This window comes from Tamandua tetradactyla, chromosome 25, assembly GCF_023851605.1.
Source record: "Tamandua tetradactyla isolate mTamTet1 chromosome 25, mTamTet1.pri, whole genome shotgun sequence".
In the NCBI taxonomy this organism is placed as follows: domain Eukaryota; kingdom Metazoa; phylum Chordata; class Mammalia; order Pilosa; family Myrmecophagidae; genus Tamandua; species Tamandua tetradactyla.
Window position 1 is genome coordinate 32,898,995 of NC_135351.1, and position 22,183 is coordinate 32,921,177.

The following is a 22,183-nucleotide window of genomic DNA, read 5'->3' on the forward strand; positions in this document are numbered from 1 at the left end:
AACTATTAAATAGGCAAGGACTATCTGGATCAATGATTTTGAAGCTCCAGAGTCCTGCACATTACTGTATAGCATCCAGGGAAGAGTGGGAGGAAAAGGCTGGTAAATTACAATAAGTGCAAGTAAATTGCTCTTTCCATGTGGCAGTTACAGAGACCCACCCTGCAGTCTTGCAGGGGTCCAGCCCCTGCCATAGCTTGCTGGTGCCTGAGAAAGAAAAAAACAAAAACAAAAAAAACCCAGTTCTCCATGTTAAGGAGGTGGGGGAAAGGCATATGGCCGATTGTGGATCACAGTTTTGATCAGCTACTTTGCATCACTGTGGGCCCCGTAAAGAGAGCTGTCATTTCTCCAATCCATCGCAGACTTGAAGATGGTGCATTTCCTCAGAATGGCAGAGGACAGTTGAAGGGCTGCACTGGCTAGGCAGGGGCCAAGTCAAGAAAGCGTCCCTTTGGGGAGCTGAGGGAGAAGCTCCTGACATGACTTACCTATATGCTGTTTACAAGGGACTCCTCTTAAAGTCAAAGGCACAAGTAGGTTAAAAGTGAAAGGATGGAAAAAATATATACACCATGCAAGCAGTAACCAAAACAGAGCTGGGATAGCTAACTAACATCAGATAAAACAGACTTTAAGTCTTAAACAGTTGCAAGGGACAAAATAGGTCATTATATCCTGATAAGTGGGTCAATTCAACAAAAAGATGTAACAAAAATATATATGCATGTAACATCAGAACCCCAAAATATATGAAGCAAATATTGACAGATTTAAATAGAGAAGCAGATGATTTACATTAATATTAGGTGACTTATACACCACTTTTAATAATGGACAGAACATCTAGATAGAAGATCAATAAGGAAATAAAAGACTTGAACAATATCTTAAACCAACTAAACCTAACAGACATATAGAATACTTCATCTAACAGCATAATACATGTACTTCTTGAAATCATATGGATCATTCTCCAGGTTAGACTATATGTTAGGTCACAAAACAAGTTGCAAAAAAAACTAAAAAAATATTGAAATCACGAAATGTATCTTCTCCAATCATAATAGAATGAAGTTAGAATCAATAATAGAGGGAGAAATGGAAAATTTGCAAACATGACAATTAAACAACATCTTCATAAACAACAAGTGGGTTAAAGAGGAAATCACAAAGAAAATTAGGAAACATTTTGAAGCCCATGAAAAAGAAAATACAATGTACCAAAACTTATGAGACGTATCAAAGGCAGGCTGGGAGGGAAATTTATAGCTTTAATTGGTAACATTAAAAAGGAAGAAAGATTTCAAATCATATACCTAATTTCAAAACTGGAAGAACTAAAAAAAGAGCAAACTAACCCCAAAGGAAACCAAAAAAAAAAGACATAACAAAGGTTGGAGCAGAGATAAATGAAATAGTAAATTTTTTAAAAAGGCAATAATGAAAATCAACCAAACCAAAAAAGCAGTTCTTTGAAAATCTCAATAATTTGAAAACCTTTACTTAGACTGACAAAGAAAAAAAAAGAGAGAGGACACAGATAACTAAAATCAGAAAATGAAAAGATAGAGATTACTACTGACCCCACGAAAATAAAAAGAGAAAACTACAAGAGGATACTATGAACAACTATACACCAATCTATTGGATAAACTAGATTAAATGGACAGATTCATAGAAACATACCAACTGCATTCCCAGAATAATGAGAAATAGAAAATCTCAGCAAACCAAGCAAAGAGAGTGAATCAATAATTAAAAACCTCCAAACAAAGAAAAGCCCTGGACCAGATGCTTCAAGGGGGACTTTTACCAAACATTCCAACAAGAGTTAACACTTCAAAATCATTAAAAAAGAAAGAACACTCCTTAATGCATTCTACAAGGCCAAAATCACCCTGATACCAAAGCCAGATACAGATACCATAAGAAATAAAAATTACAGACCAATAACTCTTAAGAATATAGGTGTAAAAAGCCTCAACAAAATGCTGGCAAATGGAAGCCAACAGTACGTGGGTATGCAAGGGTGGTTTGACATAAGAAAATCAATTAATGCAATATGCCACATTAACAGAATGAAGGAAAAAGAAATCATGATTATCTCAATTGACAGAGAAAAGGCATTTGATGAAATACAGCAAAACTTCTTCATAAAAACCCTTGGAAAGGGCAGTGCAACGGTGGCTCAGTGGCAGAAGTCTCGCCTGCCATGCCGGAGACCTGGGTTCAATTCCCATAGCCTGCCCACGCCAAAAAAAAAAAAACCTTGAAAAACTAGGATTAGAGGAAATTTCTTCAACTTGATAAAACACATAAAAAGCTCACTACTTAATCCTTCTTAATAATGAAAAACTGAAAGCTTTCCCTCTAAGATCAGGAACAAGAGAAGGATCCCCACTGTCACCACTGTTATACAACATTGTACTAGAAATTCTAGCCAGAGAAAGTAGGCAAGAAAAGCAATAATAGTCATCAAAATTGGAAAGGAAAAAATAAGTATTTCCCCATTGACAGATGACATGATTCTATATGCAGATACCATGGAAAATCCACAATTAAGCTCCTAGAGTGAATAAATAAATTCAGAAAAGTGGTAAGGTAACAAATCAACACCCCCAAATCAGTAGTGTTTCTATCCACCAGCAACGAACAATCAGAAGAAGAAACCAAGAAAAAAAAATTCCATTTGCATAACAATTAAAAAGAAAATATATAGAAATAAATTTAATCAAAGATATGAAGGACTTGTGCAAAGAAAACTACAAAACATCCCTAAAAGAAATCAAAGAAGGCCTAAATAAATGGAAGAACTTTCCATATTCACAGATTGGAAGAATAAATAGTGTTAAGATGTCAGTTCTACCCAAAATAACTTACAGGTTCAGTTCAATCCTAATAAAAATTCCAATAGCTTTCTTTGCAGAAATGCTAAAGCCAATCATCAAATTTATATCAAAGAGTAAGGGACCCTGAAGAGACAAAACCATCTTGAAAAGAAAGATGATGTTGGAGGACTCATATTTTCCCATCTTACATCTTATTACAAAGCGACAGTAATGAAAATAGCATAGCACCAGCGTAAGAACAGAAATATATACCAATGGAATAAAATCAATAACTCAGAAATCAAACCTCACATATATGACCAACTGATTTCTGACAAGGGTGAACACCATTCAACTGGGAAAGAATAGTCTCTTCAGCAAATGGTGTTGGGAGAACTGTATCTCCATTTGTAAAAGAATGAAAGTGGACCCTACCTCACATCATATGCAAAAATCAACTCAAAATGTAACAAAGACTTAAATATAAGAATGAGAACTATATAACTTCTAGAAGGAATTATAAGGAAGCATCTTTAGGATCTTGTGTTAGGCACTGGTTTCTTAGACTTTACACCTAAAGCACAAGCAACAAAAGAAAAAATAGACAAATGGAACCACAGAAAAATTAAAAATGTTTGTGTACAAAAAGACTTTTTCATGAAAGTAAAATGACAACCTATAAAATGGGAAAAAATATTTGAAAACCACATATTCAATAAGGGTTTAATATTCAGAATATATAAAGAACTCCTTCAATTCAACAACAAAAAAAGCAAACAGTTTAATTAAAAATTAGGCAAAAGACTTGAATAAACATTTCTCCAAAGAAGATATACAAATGGCCAAAAAAGCACATGAGATGTTCAAAGTCATTAACCATTAGAGAGATGCAAATTAACACCACAACAATATACCGTTTCACACCCAATAGAATGCTTACTATTAAAAAATGGGAAAGTACAAGCATTGGAGATGATGTTAAGAAATAAGAATACTCATTAGTTTCTGATGGTGATGGAAAATGGTGCAACCAATGTGGAAGACAGTTAGGTAGTTCCTTGTAAAGTTAAGTGTAAAATTACTAAATGACCTGGCAATCCCATTCTTAGATATATATACCCAAAAGAATGGAAACAAGGTTCTTGAACAGATATTTGCACACTGATGTTCATAGTGGCATTATTCACAATTGCCAAAAGCCAAAAGGTGGAAACAGCTCACATATCTATCAGTCAATGAATGGAGAAACAAAATGTGGTATATACACAACAGAATATTATTAAAAAGGAATGAAGTTCTAATATATGTGACAACATGGATGAATCTTGATGACATGATACCAAGTGAAATAAGCGAGACACACAAAGACTAATAGTATATGATCTCACTGATAAGAAATAATTAAGTTAAACCAATTCATAGACTTAGAAACTAGAATATAGATTACAAGAATCTGGGGTTAGGGTAGGGAGTAGGGAATTAATGCTTAATTAGTAGAATTTCTGTTTGAGGTGAGGGAAAAGTTTTGGTAATGGATAGTGGTGATGGTAGCACATGATTGTAAACATGATTAATGGCACTGAATTATATATCTGAATGTGATTAAAAGAAGAAATTTTAGCTTATATGTATATATATATATATATGTTATTAGAATAATTTTTAAAAATATCCATGGAGCTGCACAACATAGTGAACCCTAAGTTGAACCATATAAAAATTATTAAAAAGAGTTATAAAAATGTGCTTTCATCAATTGTAACAAATGTACCACCCCAATGTAAGGTATTAATAATAGAGTGTTATATGGGAACTCCACATGTTATGCATGATTTTTCTGTGAACCTACAACTTCTTGAAAATACATACATGCACATGCATATGAGTTCAGTTAACTGACAAAATGAGACTTCTACTCTTTTGATGATTATTATTGACATGTTAATTGTTGTTTAAAGCAGTCATTTAATGGCTAATTCCCTCTGCAATTGATATATGAAATGTTTTTAAATATGTTCACTAATTCATTGTTTATTTATACTTGTATCTCTATCTACCTACAATTATGCAACTATCCTCCAGAGACCTCAAAGTAACTTACAAATGTTTTTCAATTAAGCAGTCTTTAATTTGAGAAAAAGTACAGGAAGAAATGCAGAAGTAGAGTAACTAGAGACCTCTAGGAAAAATTTCAAGAAGACAGAAGCAAGACATGAAACTGGTAGTAATAACTCCTCAGAAACTTTAGGCTCAATTCTGATCAAGCATGTGGCATAGGTACCAAAGAAAATCACATACTATTGATCTTGGAAATATGATAGGTCCAACTTATGTGATACAAAGTTAAAGAAGGAAATTTTTAAATGGTAAGATGTGGATTATTATCTCTTTACAAAATAGTCTACTTATTTTCAAGTACCAATGATTTAACAAAAGATGAAAATGTTTTTTAAGAATGTAAAACATTTACTCAACATGGACAAATCTGGCTTACAGACCTGTTTAGTGTCTGCATTCTAAGGAAATTCGAGATGAACATTTTGAAAAAGAGACATTCCACTCACTTAACTATGATTATACAACTGTGATTTTTTAAAAAATGTTTCTCCAAGTAATATTACATAGTATTTGAGCTTAAAAACACCTTAGAGAAGAAGATAAAGAAAAAAAAAACACCTTAGGGAGCAAACAGTACAACCCCCTAACTTTAGGAATATGGAAATTCTTGTGGAAGCAGAAGGGAAGATCCAAACATTTGACCAGGGCTCTCTTGGCTGCTGATAAGTGGCAGAACTGAGAAATCATGGCCTTAGTGCTCTTTTTACTTCGCTGGACATCTTTGTTGTCTTAGGGGAAGCAAAGAATTAAGAATCAAATATCTGCACAGCATTTTGGCTTACCCTATAATATTTAGAGGACTTCAATCTCCTTTTCTCACATTCGATCCTAAAAATACTGCATGAAGGAAGGACTGTACCTGTTTCCAAGTTAAGAAGCTTATTTTTTTCTTCTCCACTTAAACCAAGTCTCCCTGACTCCCCAGCAACTCATGACAGTCCATAGCCCATTGCAACATCACCCTCCCTCCAGTGTCTTTACCCTTTGTATGCATCCCATAGAGAAAGTCATTCTTGGTACAAATCAATAGTGGGTGTTCGCAGTAAGAAAATCTCCCGACTCAGAATGAGTTTCAGTGCCTTCCTGAACCACCGGTAGGAAAAGACATAGATGATGGGGTTGCAAGCTGAATTGAAGTAAGCAAACCAGATAAAGATGTCAAAAGCCACCGGTGGTGTAATGAAGTTAAGGAGGCTGTCAACCAGCGTGTCGATGGTGAAGGGTAACCAGCACAGGAGGTATATGCCCACGGCGATGCCGAGGGTCTTGGCAGCTTTTCTCTCACGCTTTGAAGCCCCAGTCAGCTTCTTGCTTAAGTTGCTGATTTGCTGAGCCTGTCTGGTAGCAACCACGAAGATCTTCACATACAGGCTGATCATGATGAGGCAGGGAAGAAAGAACACAGGGAAGTTTAACCAGCCCCAAAACTTGTTGAACAGCAGCTGGCAACTGCCAATGCAAGGGAGGTCTTGCAGCCACTGGCTGAGCCCTCTCTCTACCACATCTGTGTAAAGGAAGAAGGCAGTGTATGCTGCTGGTACCCCCCAGCCTGCCAAGATGTACCTGAGGGCCACCCTGATGGTGAACTTGGAGGGGTAAAGTAGGGGGTCACAGATAGCGCAATGGCGGTCAATGGAAATGAAGCAGAGGTGCAATATGGAGGTGAGGCAGAAGAGGGTGTCCAGATAGGTGTGCAGGCGGCACAGGAAGTCCCCAAAGAACCAGCAGCTCTCCACTGAGCGAACGGCGCTGAGGGGCAGCACCAGCAGACCCAGGAACATGTCAGCCAGAGCCAGCGACAGCAGCAAAACGTTGGTAGGAGTGTGAAGCGCTTTGAAGTAGGACACAGCGAACACCACAAACAGATTCCCCAGGACTGTGATCAGCATGCCTGTCGCACAAGCCAGGTAGATGGCCACCTGGATGCCCAGAGGGTAGACCGTCCTGGGACAGGACCCATTCACCGGGTAGCAGAAAGCCACGGACCGCTCTTCAGCACCTTGGGTGAGGACAGCGCTCATTTATAGTTTTCACTCTTACTCTATTTGGGAAGCGGCTACCTGCCCCACAGGAAAAATAAAAATTATCTGTCTGCCAAACAATCAGAATATTAATCGAGGCATTTGAAACCTAGCTAAATATCTATCTCTGGGAGCTGAATGAAATGTGCCATGAATTTCAAATGCAGTGTGAGAGTCAAGGTTTCATCAGTTACCTCTGCTAGCCCTCCTTTGACTAGGCGCTTTTGAAACTTGTGTACACAATACCCTCAGAGAATCTGGTTGTGTCCTAGAAGGCAGCAGGAAATTATTCAAAGGTATTTACTCAATTTTGGCAAGGTACCTGTCATTAAATGCAAAATGAGACTTAAAGTCATGAGTCTGAACCAAGCGAAGAATGAATTCTTCTTAATCATTACATGGGGATGGAGTAATTCAGCTCCTCCCTTCAAAAACTAAATAATTTAACTATAAAGTCAGCAGGTTATGGCATTTAATTTACATGTCAAATCTTCCCAAGAGGAGATTTCAGTTTGCAAATATTCAAAAGACTAGAGTATTGCCCTATGTTAGTTTTAAATGTCACTTATTTTCTAAAAATAAAACATGGTGTTTACTTATCTTGGGAGAGCTATCTGAGGGGGAAATAGTATTCTTATCAATCTTAACAGCAGTCAGTGAAATTTCAAATAGGCCTAATAAATTGGAGTCATGATTTCTAAGCCACTTACAGAGGGAGGACTTGGAATCACTTCATGGGAAGAAGTCCTTGTTGCAGGTGGACATAGGGCACAAAATCCTCTTCCATCAGCAAAGGTGACAGATGTGCAAACAGTTCATGCTTTTATACTGCAAACGGAAACTATGCCTCTGTGTGGGACGTGTTGTCAAACAGATAATGAGGCAGTGTCGAGGGACCTAGTTTGCACCATTCATGAGTTCCAGTGTTTAAGGAACATGATCTCAGGGCAGGATCATTTATCCTGACAGTTAATTAGACATAAAATGTAAAAACACTGGATTTATACATCCTTTAATTCATTTTCGACGAGTTCCATCTGTCCCTTACACCACCACCCTAGAACATAGTAGGCACTCAATAAACATTGCTAATTTCTCCTATCTCCATTATTTTACATCCTCTCTAAATTTATAATCCTATATTGTACATTTGTTTATTTTAAGTTTTTTGGTTCATGTTGCTTTTTAAAAGATTCTTAAGGAACTTATGTATTCCCCCCAGTGTGCTGATGAACATCTTGACTACAGGAACTTTTTATCTCTTTCAAATCTCTGCACCGCATCTTTCCTAACCTCCTCTGCACAATACTTACACACTTCAGGAGGTTGGCTTGGTGATCCCTTCTCTGATGCTCCAACCTCCATTATAGTCATTCATTTCCCCAGCTCCTCTCTCAATTCTAAGACAGGCTCTTATGCCATACAAAGCCCTGACGCTTGGCCCAAACTGCAGGCAGCCTTTCCTAAATCCCAAGTGGGGCTAAACTTTCCTCCTCATAACTTCACAACTTCCTGCACCTGGCTCCATCCTTACTCATGTTACATTGCAGGGTAAGTGAATGGCTATGTGCCTGTCTCTCCTATTAGACCCTGTTCTTTTTTAGCTAGTTGTTGGAGTACAATGTATTAGAAACAGAAAAGCTTTCGAAAGGGGAAGTTTATTAAACTGCAAGTTTACAGTTCTAAGCCCGTGAAAATGTCTAAATTAAAGCAAGTCTATAAAAATGTACAAATTAAGGCACCAACAAGTGATAAATGTTCAATAAACCCCATGGTTTCCCAAAAGATAGGCTGGAGAAACAGTATAAATGTTTCATAAAAACTTTTAAGATTTTTTTTTATATGAACATTAGAATTCTCAGGATTAGGACAAACTACATGGAGGTGTGATGTCTTTTGAACAGCCCAAAGGATAGAAAGGATTTGGTTAACGAAATATTATAATAGCTCCTGCAAGAATTAACACTTAATAAAATATACATAACATTAAAATCTATGCTAATGATAAGTTTTCTCTATGCAACATAACAGTATCTTATGGTTTTTATCATGAAAATCAACCTTTTATGGTAAAAAACAAAAAGCAAACAAATAACAACAATAACAGAAAACAAACAGGCAAGGGTTGAAGAATAAATTGCTCTAGCCACAATGAAACAGTTTGAAGTATGGGTAGGTTTCAGTGACCTGGAAGTGCGTGGATGCATGACAATAGGCTGATATTTCTGGCATCTGTATTTAAGAAATTCCCTCAAGCACCTGTCAGATTCTCTAAGAATGTGTTAAGTGACCAAATTCTTCCATAGAACGCTTGCACTACTGAGTAAGAAGAAGATAAGGCACAGCCTCTATCCTCCAGAACTTTTCCACATTGGCTTCAAAGCTAAATGCAAGGTTTCACAAGGGTTTCTAAGTTGATGGACCATTTTTCACTACATGCCTCTGCTGGATGGGTCCCCAAGCTCCCCAGCATGACATTGTTCACATGTAATGAAAGCCCATGAGAAACAGAAGTTGGATCCATTTCATAAATCGATTGATTTGTTCTTCCATCTTCTCTCCTAAAAGGAGCTCCCACTTCTACACCCCTGTTTTTTACTCATATTTATTTATCTTCATGTCTTTGTGTTCCTCTTTCCCATTTTCCTTAGTTTCTGTGTTTCATTTATTCAGTGAATTTATTCTGAGATTTTTTATTAAAAAGCCACTCTGTACAGTAGAATACACAGATAAATGGGACATAGTCTCTCACACTGGAAGCTTATGGTCTAGATGAGGAAGCAATACCTGTGCACAGACGACTTTGGAACAAAGCAGAAGTAGGAGAGACTTGTCTGGGGGATTGTGGGCACAGAAGGAAAATGCTAGAAGTGTTGAGTTCGAGATGTTGGTGCTCCAAAAAGATAATCCAGTGACACTAAGAAATGAGGGACTCAAGTTTAAGGAAATGATAGAGTTGAAAATAAATGTATTTAAGAATAAGCTATATAGAGGGGGTAATGGAAACTGTGAAGATTTTAGCTCAGTGTTGCTCAGTTTTGACACTATTGACATTTGAGACCAGTTAATTCCCAGTTGTGGCAGGGTTGTTCTGGATGTTGTAGGGTGTCCAGCAGCATCCCTGGCCTCTATCTACTAAATGCCAAGTAAATCCCCTTCTCCACAGTTGTGACACCTAAAAATGCCTCTGGACATTGCCAAATGTCGCCAAGGGGAAAAATCACCTCCGTTGAGAACTACTGGATTAGAGAGTCAGAGAGATGTTGTGAAGGACAAAAAGATGGTTAAGTACAAAATTTGGTGAAATATGCTGATGAGAAAGGAGGAAGAAGAGAAAGAAAAAAAAGAGAAAAGATAAGAGATACTCATTGAGGGAGTAAATAGTATCTTAAAACCCTGGGGGAGGTGAAGTGACTTCAGTTTTGTGAATGAGGTCAGTCTTGGTTGGTAGTAGCTATGTACACACACAACTCAAAGAGATGGGCACACCCTGTATATACACAGGCAGTGTATACAGAGAGATCAAAAGCATATATGGAGAGAAAAATACATTTTCCTTGAACTCTGTTTATTCATTCTTCTCATTTAATAAGACAGAACAATTGTTTCAACATATTGCAAATCTCACATCAATTCTTTCTGAAAGAGGTTTAGGTCAGAACCAGCAAAATTGGGAGTAACTATAAGTCCCTGCTTCTTTTCCCCCCTCCAGGTAGCACACATGTTCCATAACTCAAGACTCCAGATTCTCAAACTCAAGAAAGGTTTAGATCAACACAGTTATGCATGCTGTTAATGATTGTGTACATGAACTATACCTCCTCTTCTGATATTCTTTACAAGTGAAAGGGAGGAAAACCCAGTTTGATTTAAGCAAAAAGGATGAGCTTAAATGACTCACTGTGGGCATCAGCAAGCCTTGGGAGATAATTCCTCTTTGTGGAGGTACCTTCCCCAGAACCCAGAGATTGGCCCCTTTGGCAGCTTTGGTATACCCAGAAGGCTAGACCTATTGGTCCTACTTAGGTGTCTCTTACAGCAGTGGGAAGAACCTCCCCATTTGGTAAGGCCGGCTCTTGCCTTTAGAGAAAATGAGTGTCCAAGATTCTCTACCAGGAAAGAACCTGAGAGGAAGGACAATTTAATTGTGTGCAGGAAATAAGCTCAGGGTGGAAGAGCCAGAGTGGAAAATAGCTCCTGAGACTATCATCCTCAGTGCCTTGCGAAACCAAGGATAAAACATTCCATATATAATGGGATTGAAAGTGGAATTGAGATAGCCCAGCCAGAGGAAGACATTGTACAAGTCTTCAGAGGTTGTGAAATTAATGAAAGGGTCTGTGATTGTCAAGACAAAGAAGGGCAGCCAGCATAGGACAAACACTCCCATGACCATACTTAGGGTCTTGGTGGCCTTGCTTTCATTTTTGGATGAGGTCTTTGTTTTGCTTTCTGACACAACCTGCTTCATCTTAGGACCCATGTCTATCTGCCTAGCGTGCTTCCTGGCGACTATGAAAATGTGCATATAAATCCCCAGCATGATTGTTCCAGGGAGGAAGAAAGCTATGGAGGAGGCAAGCACACCCCAGAGTTTGTTAAATATCAACACACACAAACCGGTGCAGTCGGTAGCTGCAACGAAATCTTCTGCACCAATTTTATTTAATTCTGAAAATACCAGGCCAAAGGCAAAAAAAGCAGGAATGGACCAGCTGATGAGAAGAAAGATCTCTATGACAGGGATGGTGATTTTGGTGATATAGTGCAAAGGGTCGCACACGGCATAGTAGCGGTCAACTGAGATGAAGCAGAGATGGAAGATGGAGGTGGTGCAGAGCATGTTGTCACAGCAGCTGTGGACTTTGCAAAAGAGGTCTCCAAAGTACCAGCAAGATTGGATGGACCTGACCATACTGAAGGGCATGACCACACAGCTCAGCATAAAGTCAGTGGTGGCCATGGAGAGGATGAGGAAATTGGTCGGGGAGTGGAGCTGCTTGAAGTGGGCGATGGAAATGATGACCACCATGTTGCCCAGCACGGTCACAACTATGGCACCCACCATAACCCCGTACATGGTACACACGCTCAGCGCAGACCTCACCTTCCTGGGGCATGAATTGTTAGTAAAAGCAAAGCAAAACTGGACTTCAGGAGGGTTCCAAAAGTCAGGTGAATTCATCATCTTTGACCCAAGGGGCCTATGAATCTTTTCCGGAAGTTCTGTGTTTCTGTTATCCCTGCAAAAAAAAAAAAAAGAAAAAAAAAACCCTGTAATTATTGGCAGGACAACTTTTCCCAGAGGCTGAGATAACCTGGATTTCCCAGTACAAATCTGAGCTTATTACCAGCCAAGAGCAGGGTTTCAGTGCTTCCCAAACCTGAATGTGCACATAAATCACATGGAGATCTTTTTAAAACCCAGAATCTGCTTCTGGAGTGAAGGCTGAGAGTCTACTTTTCTCAAAAGCTTTAGGAGATGCTAATGCTACTAGTCTAAGGATCACTCCTCAAGTAGCAGGAAACAAAGGAGAAGTATATTAAATGTTCAGTCAAACAAGATTTTATTAACACAGATAAAACCATGCAGGTAGATGCATGGAGGTTTCCATTCCAAATCCATGGGCAGATCAAGAATTTTCCCTGTATCATTTATAGTAACCAATTTGCACCTCAAGAATTGTCAAGGGCTCCATAAGTATTCTTTAGTTTTAGCTTAAACAATAATCATGTTTTGAAGATTGTGCTGCATTTTAAAATTTTCTCTGTGGACACTTGCAAATAGTTTTGAACCTGCCATCTATTACACACAACTCAGTTAAGGAAATACTTCTTTTCCCAATGTGAACAACCTAGTTTTTGGGATTCAGAGCAATGTTTTGGTAAACTAAAAATATGCTAAATGTTACAAGTTTATATGTGAATAATATCAAAAAAAGAGGAAAATATATCAAATGATAGATTCTGTAAATCTTGTGAATTATCTTCTGTCATTTAGCAGCTGCCTGCATGAAATCAAGTTTATGTTGATGATCTCCTGTCCTGGTAACAAATTTGGCATGTCAGAGTCCTCGTTGGTTAAACTGTCATTTGATATGTTATGCTGTTGCCTTTATAATGGAAAAATAATGGGACTGACTCACATAGAGTTTGACATGGGTTTGATTTGTTTTTCCAGTGCTGTATCTGCATGTGAGCTCTGATGACTAATGGCCAGCATTTGTGAGGTGGAAGGCCAGGTTGGAAAGTGGACTTTGACCTGAGAAGAGACCAAAACTCACTGGTCCATGAGGGAAATGAACTCACAACCAGGTCAATCACAGATTTACTTGGAAAAGATATTATTGGTAATACAAACTTGTTTGAAAGTATTATTTCCACTATTGGCTATCATAACTCAATAATTATTTCTAATGTCTATGTATTTATTTGAAATCTTAATATTAGGGCAAATTTTATTTGCTTTGGATACAGTAATTTAATTTCTCTGATTAGAAATTTTCTTTAGATATTTTTAAATTGTAACAGCCAATTATTACGCAATCAAGTTGAACTTGAGAAAGCAAAATATAGGGAGGTATAAGGACAAACCCTTATTCAGCTCCTTTTTAAACTGCAGGCTATCAGTTTTAGAACATAACACAAGTTATTTGATGATTTATCTTTGCGGTCCCAGTTCAGAGATGCTGATTATACTGAAATCATAAATACTTAACAACCTTCTTCAATAAATTAACTTAATCCTGCCTTTTTTGTCTTCTTTACTTTCATGAATATTCTGTTTTAAAATCATCTTTAAAGATAGCTAACAATGACCACAAAATTATCAATGCATAAAAACAGTTCTTATACAAAATAAACACTTGTCAATGTTTCATTGTGTAATTTTTGAGGTTTTAGGTTTCATTTTGAAAACCTAATCCTTGAGTGGATTGATATCATTAAATTCCTAGGTTTATAAAGTGAATTTCATTTTTTAAAAATATGTGGTATGGAATAGCTGCTGGAAACTAACAGCATTCTCTCATTTCCTGCTGCCTGCTTACAGATATTAGGAAAATACTTAAACATTTAAATGCTAGATTAAGACAAGAAGCCAGAGCAAGATGCACACTATTCAATAAAGAATGAGTACGTGGGTGAATGGTAAAGATAATGGTAAAGAAAAAACATAATAATTTTCAATTCCTACCTTGAGCACTTGGCCAAAAAATAACAAAAACAAGTAAACAAAATAACTGCTGGTCCACTATCTTGCTGAAAAAGGAAGTTGTCATGAAACTAAATCGGAATAGGACTTTTATTTACTATTTTAAAACTTACCAGAATAGAGATTGCTCAACTTTACCTCCAAAGAAGATACCCACAGTCATTTTCTTTCAAAATTAAAGTTAAGCATGTAGGTAGTGAGTAACGGGGAGGTATCTTGGCAAAACTAGAAATGCAGCACCAAACCTCGTCCCTCTACAGCATCTCACAGCTAACATCAGCAAAGGACCAAAATCATGGCAGGGTTGCAAAACATCACCTAGCAGAAGTGTAGAAAAATGTTGGTTATTTCTTCCAGGAGGTAGAAAGAAAGATTCGCCAGTAATTCTGGAGAGGAGCAAAAATTGCGTAATTTTGTGTGTGTGTCCAGAATAAAGACAGACAAGTGAGGAAGACAGAATCAGGGAATAGACACAAGGGCTGTGAAATGATATTGAAAATGTGAAAGTTCAAGAATTTCAAGGAAAAAATAAGGTAATAATATTTTCCTCAAACATTAAGTGCCAAAAGTTATGTTAAGGGTTGTTGTATATTTATTGCCCTCAAATAAAAAGGGAAAATATTAGAAGAATATTCTTCAAAGGAGGTGAAGTTAAGCAATCTCTGTTCTGCTAAGTTTTAAAATAGTTAATAAAAGTCCTACTCCATTTTGTTTCATGACAACTTTCTTTTTCAAATTTATTGCAAATTAAGTGGGAAAAATTAGGAAAAGACACATTATACCTGTTTTACCAGGAATGATTCTTCTTCTTTTCTGGTTACACAGATAGCTCAAACAATCTACTTCTGAGACTATTTCTGCTAAAACATTCATAATTAAAAAATGTTTTTTATCTTACTTTGATCTATGTTATCCTTTTTCTTAGATCTATTCTTAGGTAAGAGAGATGACTTCTGAATTAAGTTGAAGAAATAACTGCTATGATCTTCTATGTCTTTTTAGAGTTTCAGTGATTTTTTTAAACGATGCAGATTTATTTTATGAATTACCGTTTTAAGTGTGGTTCCTTTCAACATGCAGAGAAAAAAAGAGAGGGGTGGCGGAGGCGGGGTGGAGTGGGGTGGGGGGAGACAGAGAGAGAGAGAGAGAGAGAGAGAGTATCTACCTGGTCTTTTTCTTTTCTAATATCCTAATATATTCTACTTTGGTTTACCAGAATTTGTTTTACCAATTAGGTGGCCTGGAGTTAAAATAGTATAAAGGTGAAATATCTGCCATGCTGAGTTCCCACCCCTGAACTGAGCAACGGTGCCCCCTCCTGCTTCTCCTTGCTCATTGCCCTCCAGGAAAGGCACTTCCGCCCACACGCTTGTAGATCGGCTCCTGGCAGGCTGTGCTGTCATCAGTATTTATACACAAAATATGCATCCTTGAGGGATGCATTATCTGTGCCTTGCTTTGGATAGCACGTCCTTTCCCAATCCTCAGCATGCAGCCAGCAAAGAGTCTGCAAGTCACCAGGGAGTTGGTTTCACTGCCTCCGGGAGGGTGAATCAGTTTTATGCCATCATCCCAGTGACCTCAGGGGGATGACATGGACCGGCCTCACCCAAGGCCAAAGGTGAGAAAGAAAGAACCGACGGGAGGGAGAGAGAGGAGGAAAGAGGAAAGAAGGAAGAAAGGGGAAATTTTTGTTCAAATCCAACAAATGCTGGGTCCCCTTATAACCAAATGCTGGATAATGTTTTCAAACAGTGAATGGTTTAATCCCCAGTAAAACTGGACTCATTTTTACCTCCTCCTTTTGTGCCATGTGCAAATCAATGATATTGGTTCACATTGCAGTTTTTTCAGTTTATAGTGTGTCAAACAGAAGTCCTGGTCCAAATGATGTTTCACAACATCTGGAGTAAGAGTGAAATCCTCCCTCATCGTGTGGGGGTTTTCATGATCGTTGGTGGCAAGGGGTTTCCGCAATGGAGTCTACTTCCCTACTGTGAAGTTCAAGTAGTTTACATCGAAAAGGCTATTGTCCATCAAGACCCCAAATGCATATATTTAAACCCTTGCAGTGTTGGAGAAACTTGAAGCTTTAGTGTTATAAAAATAGAATAAAGTCATCCACCTTTAAATTAAGTGGTAAAAACTTTGTGATATCTTCTGAGGAGTTCCTTCATGAAATAAAAGACTTTTTGAGAGGGGATGGCAGGAGGATTTGGGGTTTTCCTTTTATGCTCATCAGAATTCACCAAATTTCTCTTTCCAAACATCTTCCCAGATAGAGAATTAATATTTTTACAGTGTATTTTTGTAACTTTTAAAATATCAGTCAGGATCTATCAGGAAAATACTTACTTTTAATTTTATTTCTTTATTTTTTTGCATGGGTAGGCACAGGGAATCGAACCCAGGTCTCCAGCACAGCAGGTGAGAATACTATCTGTTGCGCCATTGCAGCCCACCTGAAAATACTTATTTTAACACAGAAAAACTTACCTAGGAAATTGTTTTAAGAGGTATGGGGAGGTGATACAAGGGTAGTTCAGTGGTAAAATTCTCGCCTGCCATGCGGGAGACCCAGGTTCAATTTCCAGCCCATGCACTTCCCAAAAACAAGCAAAAAAGCAAAAAGACAAAACAAAAGAAGACAAACTACAAACAAAATTCAACAAATGGTGCGGCAATAATGAGCTATTCACATGGAAAAAGAATGAAATGTGACTCCTGCCATACAGCATACAAAAAAAAAAAAGTTATAGGAGGCCTAGAAAGGCAAAAAAGAAACACAAAGATAATGCATCTGGGGATTGCAGGAAGCATCTGCACCCACCCTCCGAGAATGGGGAATAAGAGGGCAGAAGGGTTGGGGATGGAGCCGGAGAGCTAGGAGGCAGGGGCCGCAAAAGCCTGTGCCCAGGGAATAACTAAGATATTTCAATGGCACTTGGCTAAAGGAAATTGCACAGCTGGAAGGTAACTCCTAAGTGTCTCCCAACCAAGCAGGGAGCTCAGGCCCCTGCTGCCCACAAGGGCTGCTGCTTAGCACAGCCTCCCCAAGGGCCAAATCAGTCCCAGGACTTTTGGGGGTCCCAGGACTTTACTATTTCTAAAAGTAGAAGAGGCAAAAACATAATTTGTAAAAGGTAAATCTATTGCAGACATACCTCGGAGATATTATAGACCTCAGAGATATTCCAGACCACCGAAAGAAAGGGGGCATTGAGATACTGTGAGTCACATGGATGGACATTTTGGTTTCCAAGTGCATGGAAGAGTATGTTTACACTATACTGTGGTCTATCATTATGGCTAAAAACCACTGTGCAGCTGCTGCGAGCTGACCCTGATGGAAGTCAGGTCCGTCTAGGGGGCACTGTAGAGACCTCTGCCCGGCACAGCTTTCCCTCCTGGGCTTTTTTTGCCCTTAAGTCCTCAGGCCTCCCAGATCTGCTATGGTGGGATGGGTTGCTAGCAACCGGGGAGGGATTTTACCTCTGAGAAGTCGCTATGGCAATCAAGATAGAGGTCCTGAAAACTGACACTCAGAAACTGCTGAATGTCTGATGGAACAGGAGGTAGATACCAGCCAAAGGTCTGCAGCTTGAGACAATTAAATTCTGCAAATGATAATGGCCTCAGATGGACTGCAAGGCTAAGGGACTCTGAAGCAAGAGATCTTAGTTTAACTCAGTTCTCTGGGTTCAATACAGAGATATTTTCTCAGGCTGTGAATTTGGTAGATTCCTATCCAAAGTGAAGGTACAGCCCAAGCACCTTGGGTGGGTTGGACAGAACTGCTTTTATTTAGTGGCAAACTCAGTTGAAGAGGAAAGGAATGTCCCACTGGCATCTGGCATGATCTATATAAGCCAGGAGGTTCACAGTTTCATACTTGATGAGAATGGAAAAAAAATTAAAAAGGTGTGTGGGAAAAGGTGTCTTGGAAGTAAAAGTTACTCTATTATTCATTCATTCAAGGAAACGTGCCACATGGAAGGAGAAACAGCTTAATTTTGGACAGCTTAATTTTGGAAGACTAGAAGTTCAACTTAAGGCATGCCACTCCAGGCTCAGACCTTTTAAATCAAAGCCTTCTGTGTTAGCATTGTCTATCATTGGGTTGGAGACACAGCACAGCAGAGTGTAGAATTAACAGGATTAGCATGTCTTCTGAAACATTCCTAGTTAAATGGCCGAGATTCGATCTTCTGGAAAGAGCTTGTTTCCAAGCTCTTGTATTTAACTGAATATTCATCAAATCAAATGTTCAGAAGTTGAAATGGATTGTTTCTAGGCATACTACATGGCAACTGAAACATAATTTCTACAGAATCACCCACCTTCTAACAATTCCCGAAATAGTTCCCAAGCTGGTTTATTGCAGCAAAACTTTCTTCTCTGAAGCCTTTTGCACAACCCTGAGCTATGGATTAATTCGTGTTATAACAGATTTAAGCCACGAAGTCTCAAAACATTGCAACTAGATTAACACTGATGTTCCCAGACTTGGGGAAACTGCCTGCTTAATGTTATGCTATAGAATGATGTTTAGATTTTGATTTATCTTTGCAGCCTACGAATCAGCAAATAGCATAGATATGAAAATGAAAAGCCTGGAAAGGTTAACTTCTAACATTGATCCAAAAATCGTTTAGTTTTTTGCATGGGCAGGCTCCAGAAATCAAATCTGGGTCTCCAGTATGGCAGGAGAGAACTCTGCCACTGAGCCACTGTGGCCTCCCACATTGATCCAAATTTTTATATTGAATTAATATTTCGTATATTGTATAAAATTGTTATATATTGAAAGTGGCAACATACTTAAAGTAAATGATCATAAGTGTGCCTGTTCTAGTTTGCTAGTTGCCCGAATGCAACACACCAGAGACGGATTGGCTTTTAATAAAAGGGGATTTATTCTGTTGGTTCTTCAGAGGAAAGGCAGCTAACTTTCCACTGAGGTTCTTTCTTACATGGGAAGGCACAAGATGGTCTCTGCTGGTCTTTCCAGGCCCCTGGGTTCCAACAACTCTCCCCGGGGTGACTTCTTTCTGCATCTCCAAAGGCCTGGGCTGAGCTGCTAGTGCTGAGATGAGGAATGCCAAGCTGCTTGGCTGTGCTACATTGCGTTCTTTCATTTAAGCACCAGCCAATTAAGTCAAACGTCACTCATTGCAGCAGACACGCCTCCTAGCCGACTGCAGGTGTAATTAGCAACAGATGAGATTCACGTACCATTGGTTTGTGGCCGCAGCAACAGAACTAGGTATGCTCACCTGGCCAAGTTGACAACTGAATCTAACTAACACAGTGCCTTTTAAATTGTGAGGTTTACGTCAAAACCAACATTTTGCATGTGCACTTCTCAGGCATAACAGATTACTTCTCTAGGCAGTATAAATGGTTTCTTGGTACTCACAGTGCCAAGTCATGCATAACCCAGAGATGTGGACTTCTACTATATGGCAATTACACTTAAATTTGAAGAAAAAAACTATAAACCTGGTAATTTTCACTTTTTTCTTGGGTTATTCTTAATATTGTCAATATTTTTTCTACAACACAGATGATTTTACATCCGTGATAAAAATTTTTATGCAGAATCTACTGCCTCAATCTCATTCGATTGAGAAGTTAGTTTCTCTTGTAACAAGATACATTATTACTCCAAAAACTTACTTTACCCCAACAAAGCAAGTTTAGGCTAACTTTAATAATAGAAGTTTTTACTACGGACTGTTTTCATAAAATTGTCATCTCCCAATTTAGAATTGTATTTAAAAGGAAGAAAGGATACTTTCAGTAAGCCCATACGGTGCAAAAACAGTCTTAAGTAGGTACCTTCAAAGTAGGTGATGTTCAGGATTTTCCACGTGAGTCAGTGACTATAAGGAGTCTACAGTATTAAAGGGTTGTAAATGCTCACTCAAGGCAAATATGTAGCCTGACCCTCCAGAATGGATGGAGCCAATTCACATTTACATTTTTTCCTTTTTGCTTTTTAACTCTTTTTATTGTATAGTATAACATATATACAAAGCAAAGAAATAAAAAGTAATAGTTTTCAAAGAACTCTTCAACAAGTAGTTGCAGGACAGATCCCAGACTTTGTCATGGACTACCATACGATCCTCTCATATTTTTCCTTCTAGCTGCTCTAGAATATATGAGGCTAGAGGGCTTAGATACTTTTTTTTATCATCACGATCGTCTTCTTTTCCTTCTTTTTTTTTGAAAATAACATATATACAAAAAAGCCATAAATTTCCAAACACCCACAATTAGTTGTAGAACATATTTCAGAGTTTGATATGGGTTACAATTCCACAATTTTAGGTTTTTACTTCTAGCTGCTCTAAAATACTGGAGACTAAAAGAGATATCAATTTAATGATTCCGCATTCATATTCATTTGTTCAATCCTATCTTCTCTGAATAACTCCACCATCACCTTTGATCTTTCCTTCCCTCTCTTTAGGGCTGTTTGGGCTATGGCAATTCTAAATTTTTCATATTGGGAGAGTTTGTCACTAATAGGGGGTAGGAAGATGGAACTATCTGATGTTCTGGAGAGGCTGGGTTAGGTTTCAAGAATTATCTGGACCAGGGACCCATCTGAAGGTTGTAGATTTCTGGAAAGTCACATTAGAGCATGGAACCCTTGTAAGTCTTATATAACGCCCTAGGTGTTCTTTAAGATTGGCTGGAATGGTCCTGGTTGGGTGTTGGCAGGTGATGATAGGTAGTAAGGTCTAACTGAAGTTTGTGTAAGAGCAACCTCCAGAGTAGCCTCTCGACTCTGTTTGAACTCTCTCTGCCATTAATACTTTATTAATTACACTTCTTTCCCCCTTTTTGGTCAGGATGTAATTGTTGATCTCACAGTGCCAGGTCTGGATTCACCCCTGGGACTCGTCTCCCATATCGACAGGAAGACTTTCATCCCTGGATGTCATGTTCCACGTAGTGGGGAGGGCAATGATTTCACTTGCAGAGTTGGGCTTAGAGAGACTGAAGCCACATCTGAGCATCAACAGAGGTCCTCCAGAACTAAGTCTTAGGCATGCCTATGGGTAGTCTAAGCTTCTATGCCATCTACATAAGCTTCACAAGAGTAAGCCTCATGATCGAGGGCATGGCCTATTGATTTGGGTGTCCCTAAAGTTTGACACAGTATCAGGGGATTCCCTGATGATAAGGTTTGCTAGTCCCATAGTCTTTCTCCCATCCCTTAGGGGACTTGGCCAATATTTTTTTGATCATCTGCCTAATATACTCTAGGATATATCCAGGCGTTACAATAATCTATACAGGATTAAAGGACCTCTTTCTTATTCTGTGCTCCCTGTGTTTCATTTGTTTCAAATGAGCTATATAGATAGGTTGAATTAGATTAGGCACTACAGTAAAGTTCAGTTCCAGACCAAATAAAACTTTCTTCCATTGGTCTCAAAGAGTATGTATGATTCTAAAGTATAGACACTGTCTTCCTTACCCCTATCTTCTAAATTACTTTAATCCTAACTTGTACAGATTCGTTCTTGTCTCTAAATATCAGGTTATATATATATTAAACAGCCTCTCAAAATCCAGAGATAATAATCAGCACTCTGGACCTAATGCATCTGTTCAGAAACTTTAAGTCTAGGTCCCTGTTTTCTTCTAAGCATTTTCTAAAGGTGACCATACTATTCTTGTTCTTTTGTTTCTGGCTTATTTTGTCTCACCAAATGTCCCACATGTTCATTCACATCATTGCATGCCTCACATCTTTGATCGATCCTTTTCATAGCAGCACAACCTTTGTTCATAAGTATACACCATCGTTCACCAATCTACTTCTCCATCAGTGCATCCTTCAGCCACCTTTATGCTGGTCATAAAAGTGGAATTACACAGTATCTATCCTTTTGTATCTGGCTTATTTCACTCAGCATTATGTCCTCAAGCCTCATCCATCTTGTCACGTGCTTCAGGACATCATTTTGTCTCACTGATGC

General features: G+C 38.4%; 2 protein-coding genes and 1 pseudogene across 2 annotated transcripts; 1 reads left to right on the top strand and 2 right to left on the bottom strand.

Moving 5' to 3' along the window:
- Nucleotides 1–5,956: 5,956 nt before the first annotated feature.
- On the bottom strand, nucleotides 5,957–6,970 carry TAAR5 (trace amine associated receptor 5). Its single transcript, XM_077143628.1, has one exon. It carries the CDS (start codon nucleotides 6,968–6,970, stop codon nucleotides 5,957–5,959), a length of 1,014 nt encoding a protein of 337 aa, XP_076999743.1.
- A 4,141-nt stretch (nucleotides 6,971–11,111) lies between these two features.
- LOC143668978 (trace amine-associated receptor 4-like) lies at nucleotides 11,112–12,158 on the bottom strand. The gene has a single exon (XM_077143571.1). It carries the CDS (start codon nucleotides 12,156–12,158, stop codon nucleotides 11,112–11,114), a length of 1,047 nt encoding a protein of 348 aa, XP_076999686.1.
- A 5,581-nt stretch (nucleotides 12,159–17,739) lies between these two features.
- On the top strand, nucleotides 17,740–18,368 carry LOC143668979 (cyclin-G1 pseudogene; annotated as a pseudogene).
- The last annotated feature ends 3,815 nt before the right edge of the window (nucleotides 18,369–22,183 follow it).

Bases quoted from the DNA above. Each gene is read 5' to 3' on its own strand.
- TAAR5 (XM_077143628.1), bottom strand. From the start codon at position 6,970: ATGAGCGCTGTCCTCACCCAAGGTGCTGAAGAGCGGTCCGTGGCTTTC.
- LOC143668978 (XM_077143571.1), bottom strand. From the start codon at position 12,158: ATGATGAATTCACCTGACTTTTGGAACCCTCCTGAAGTCCAGTTTTGC.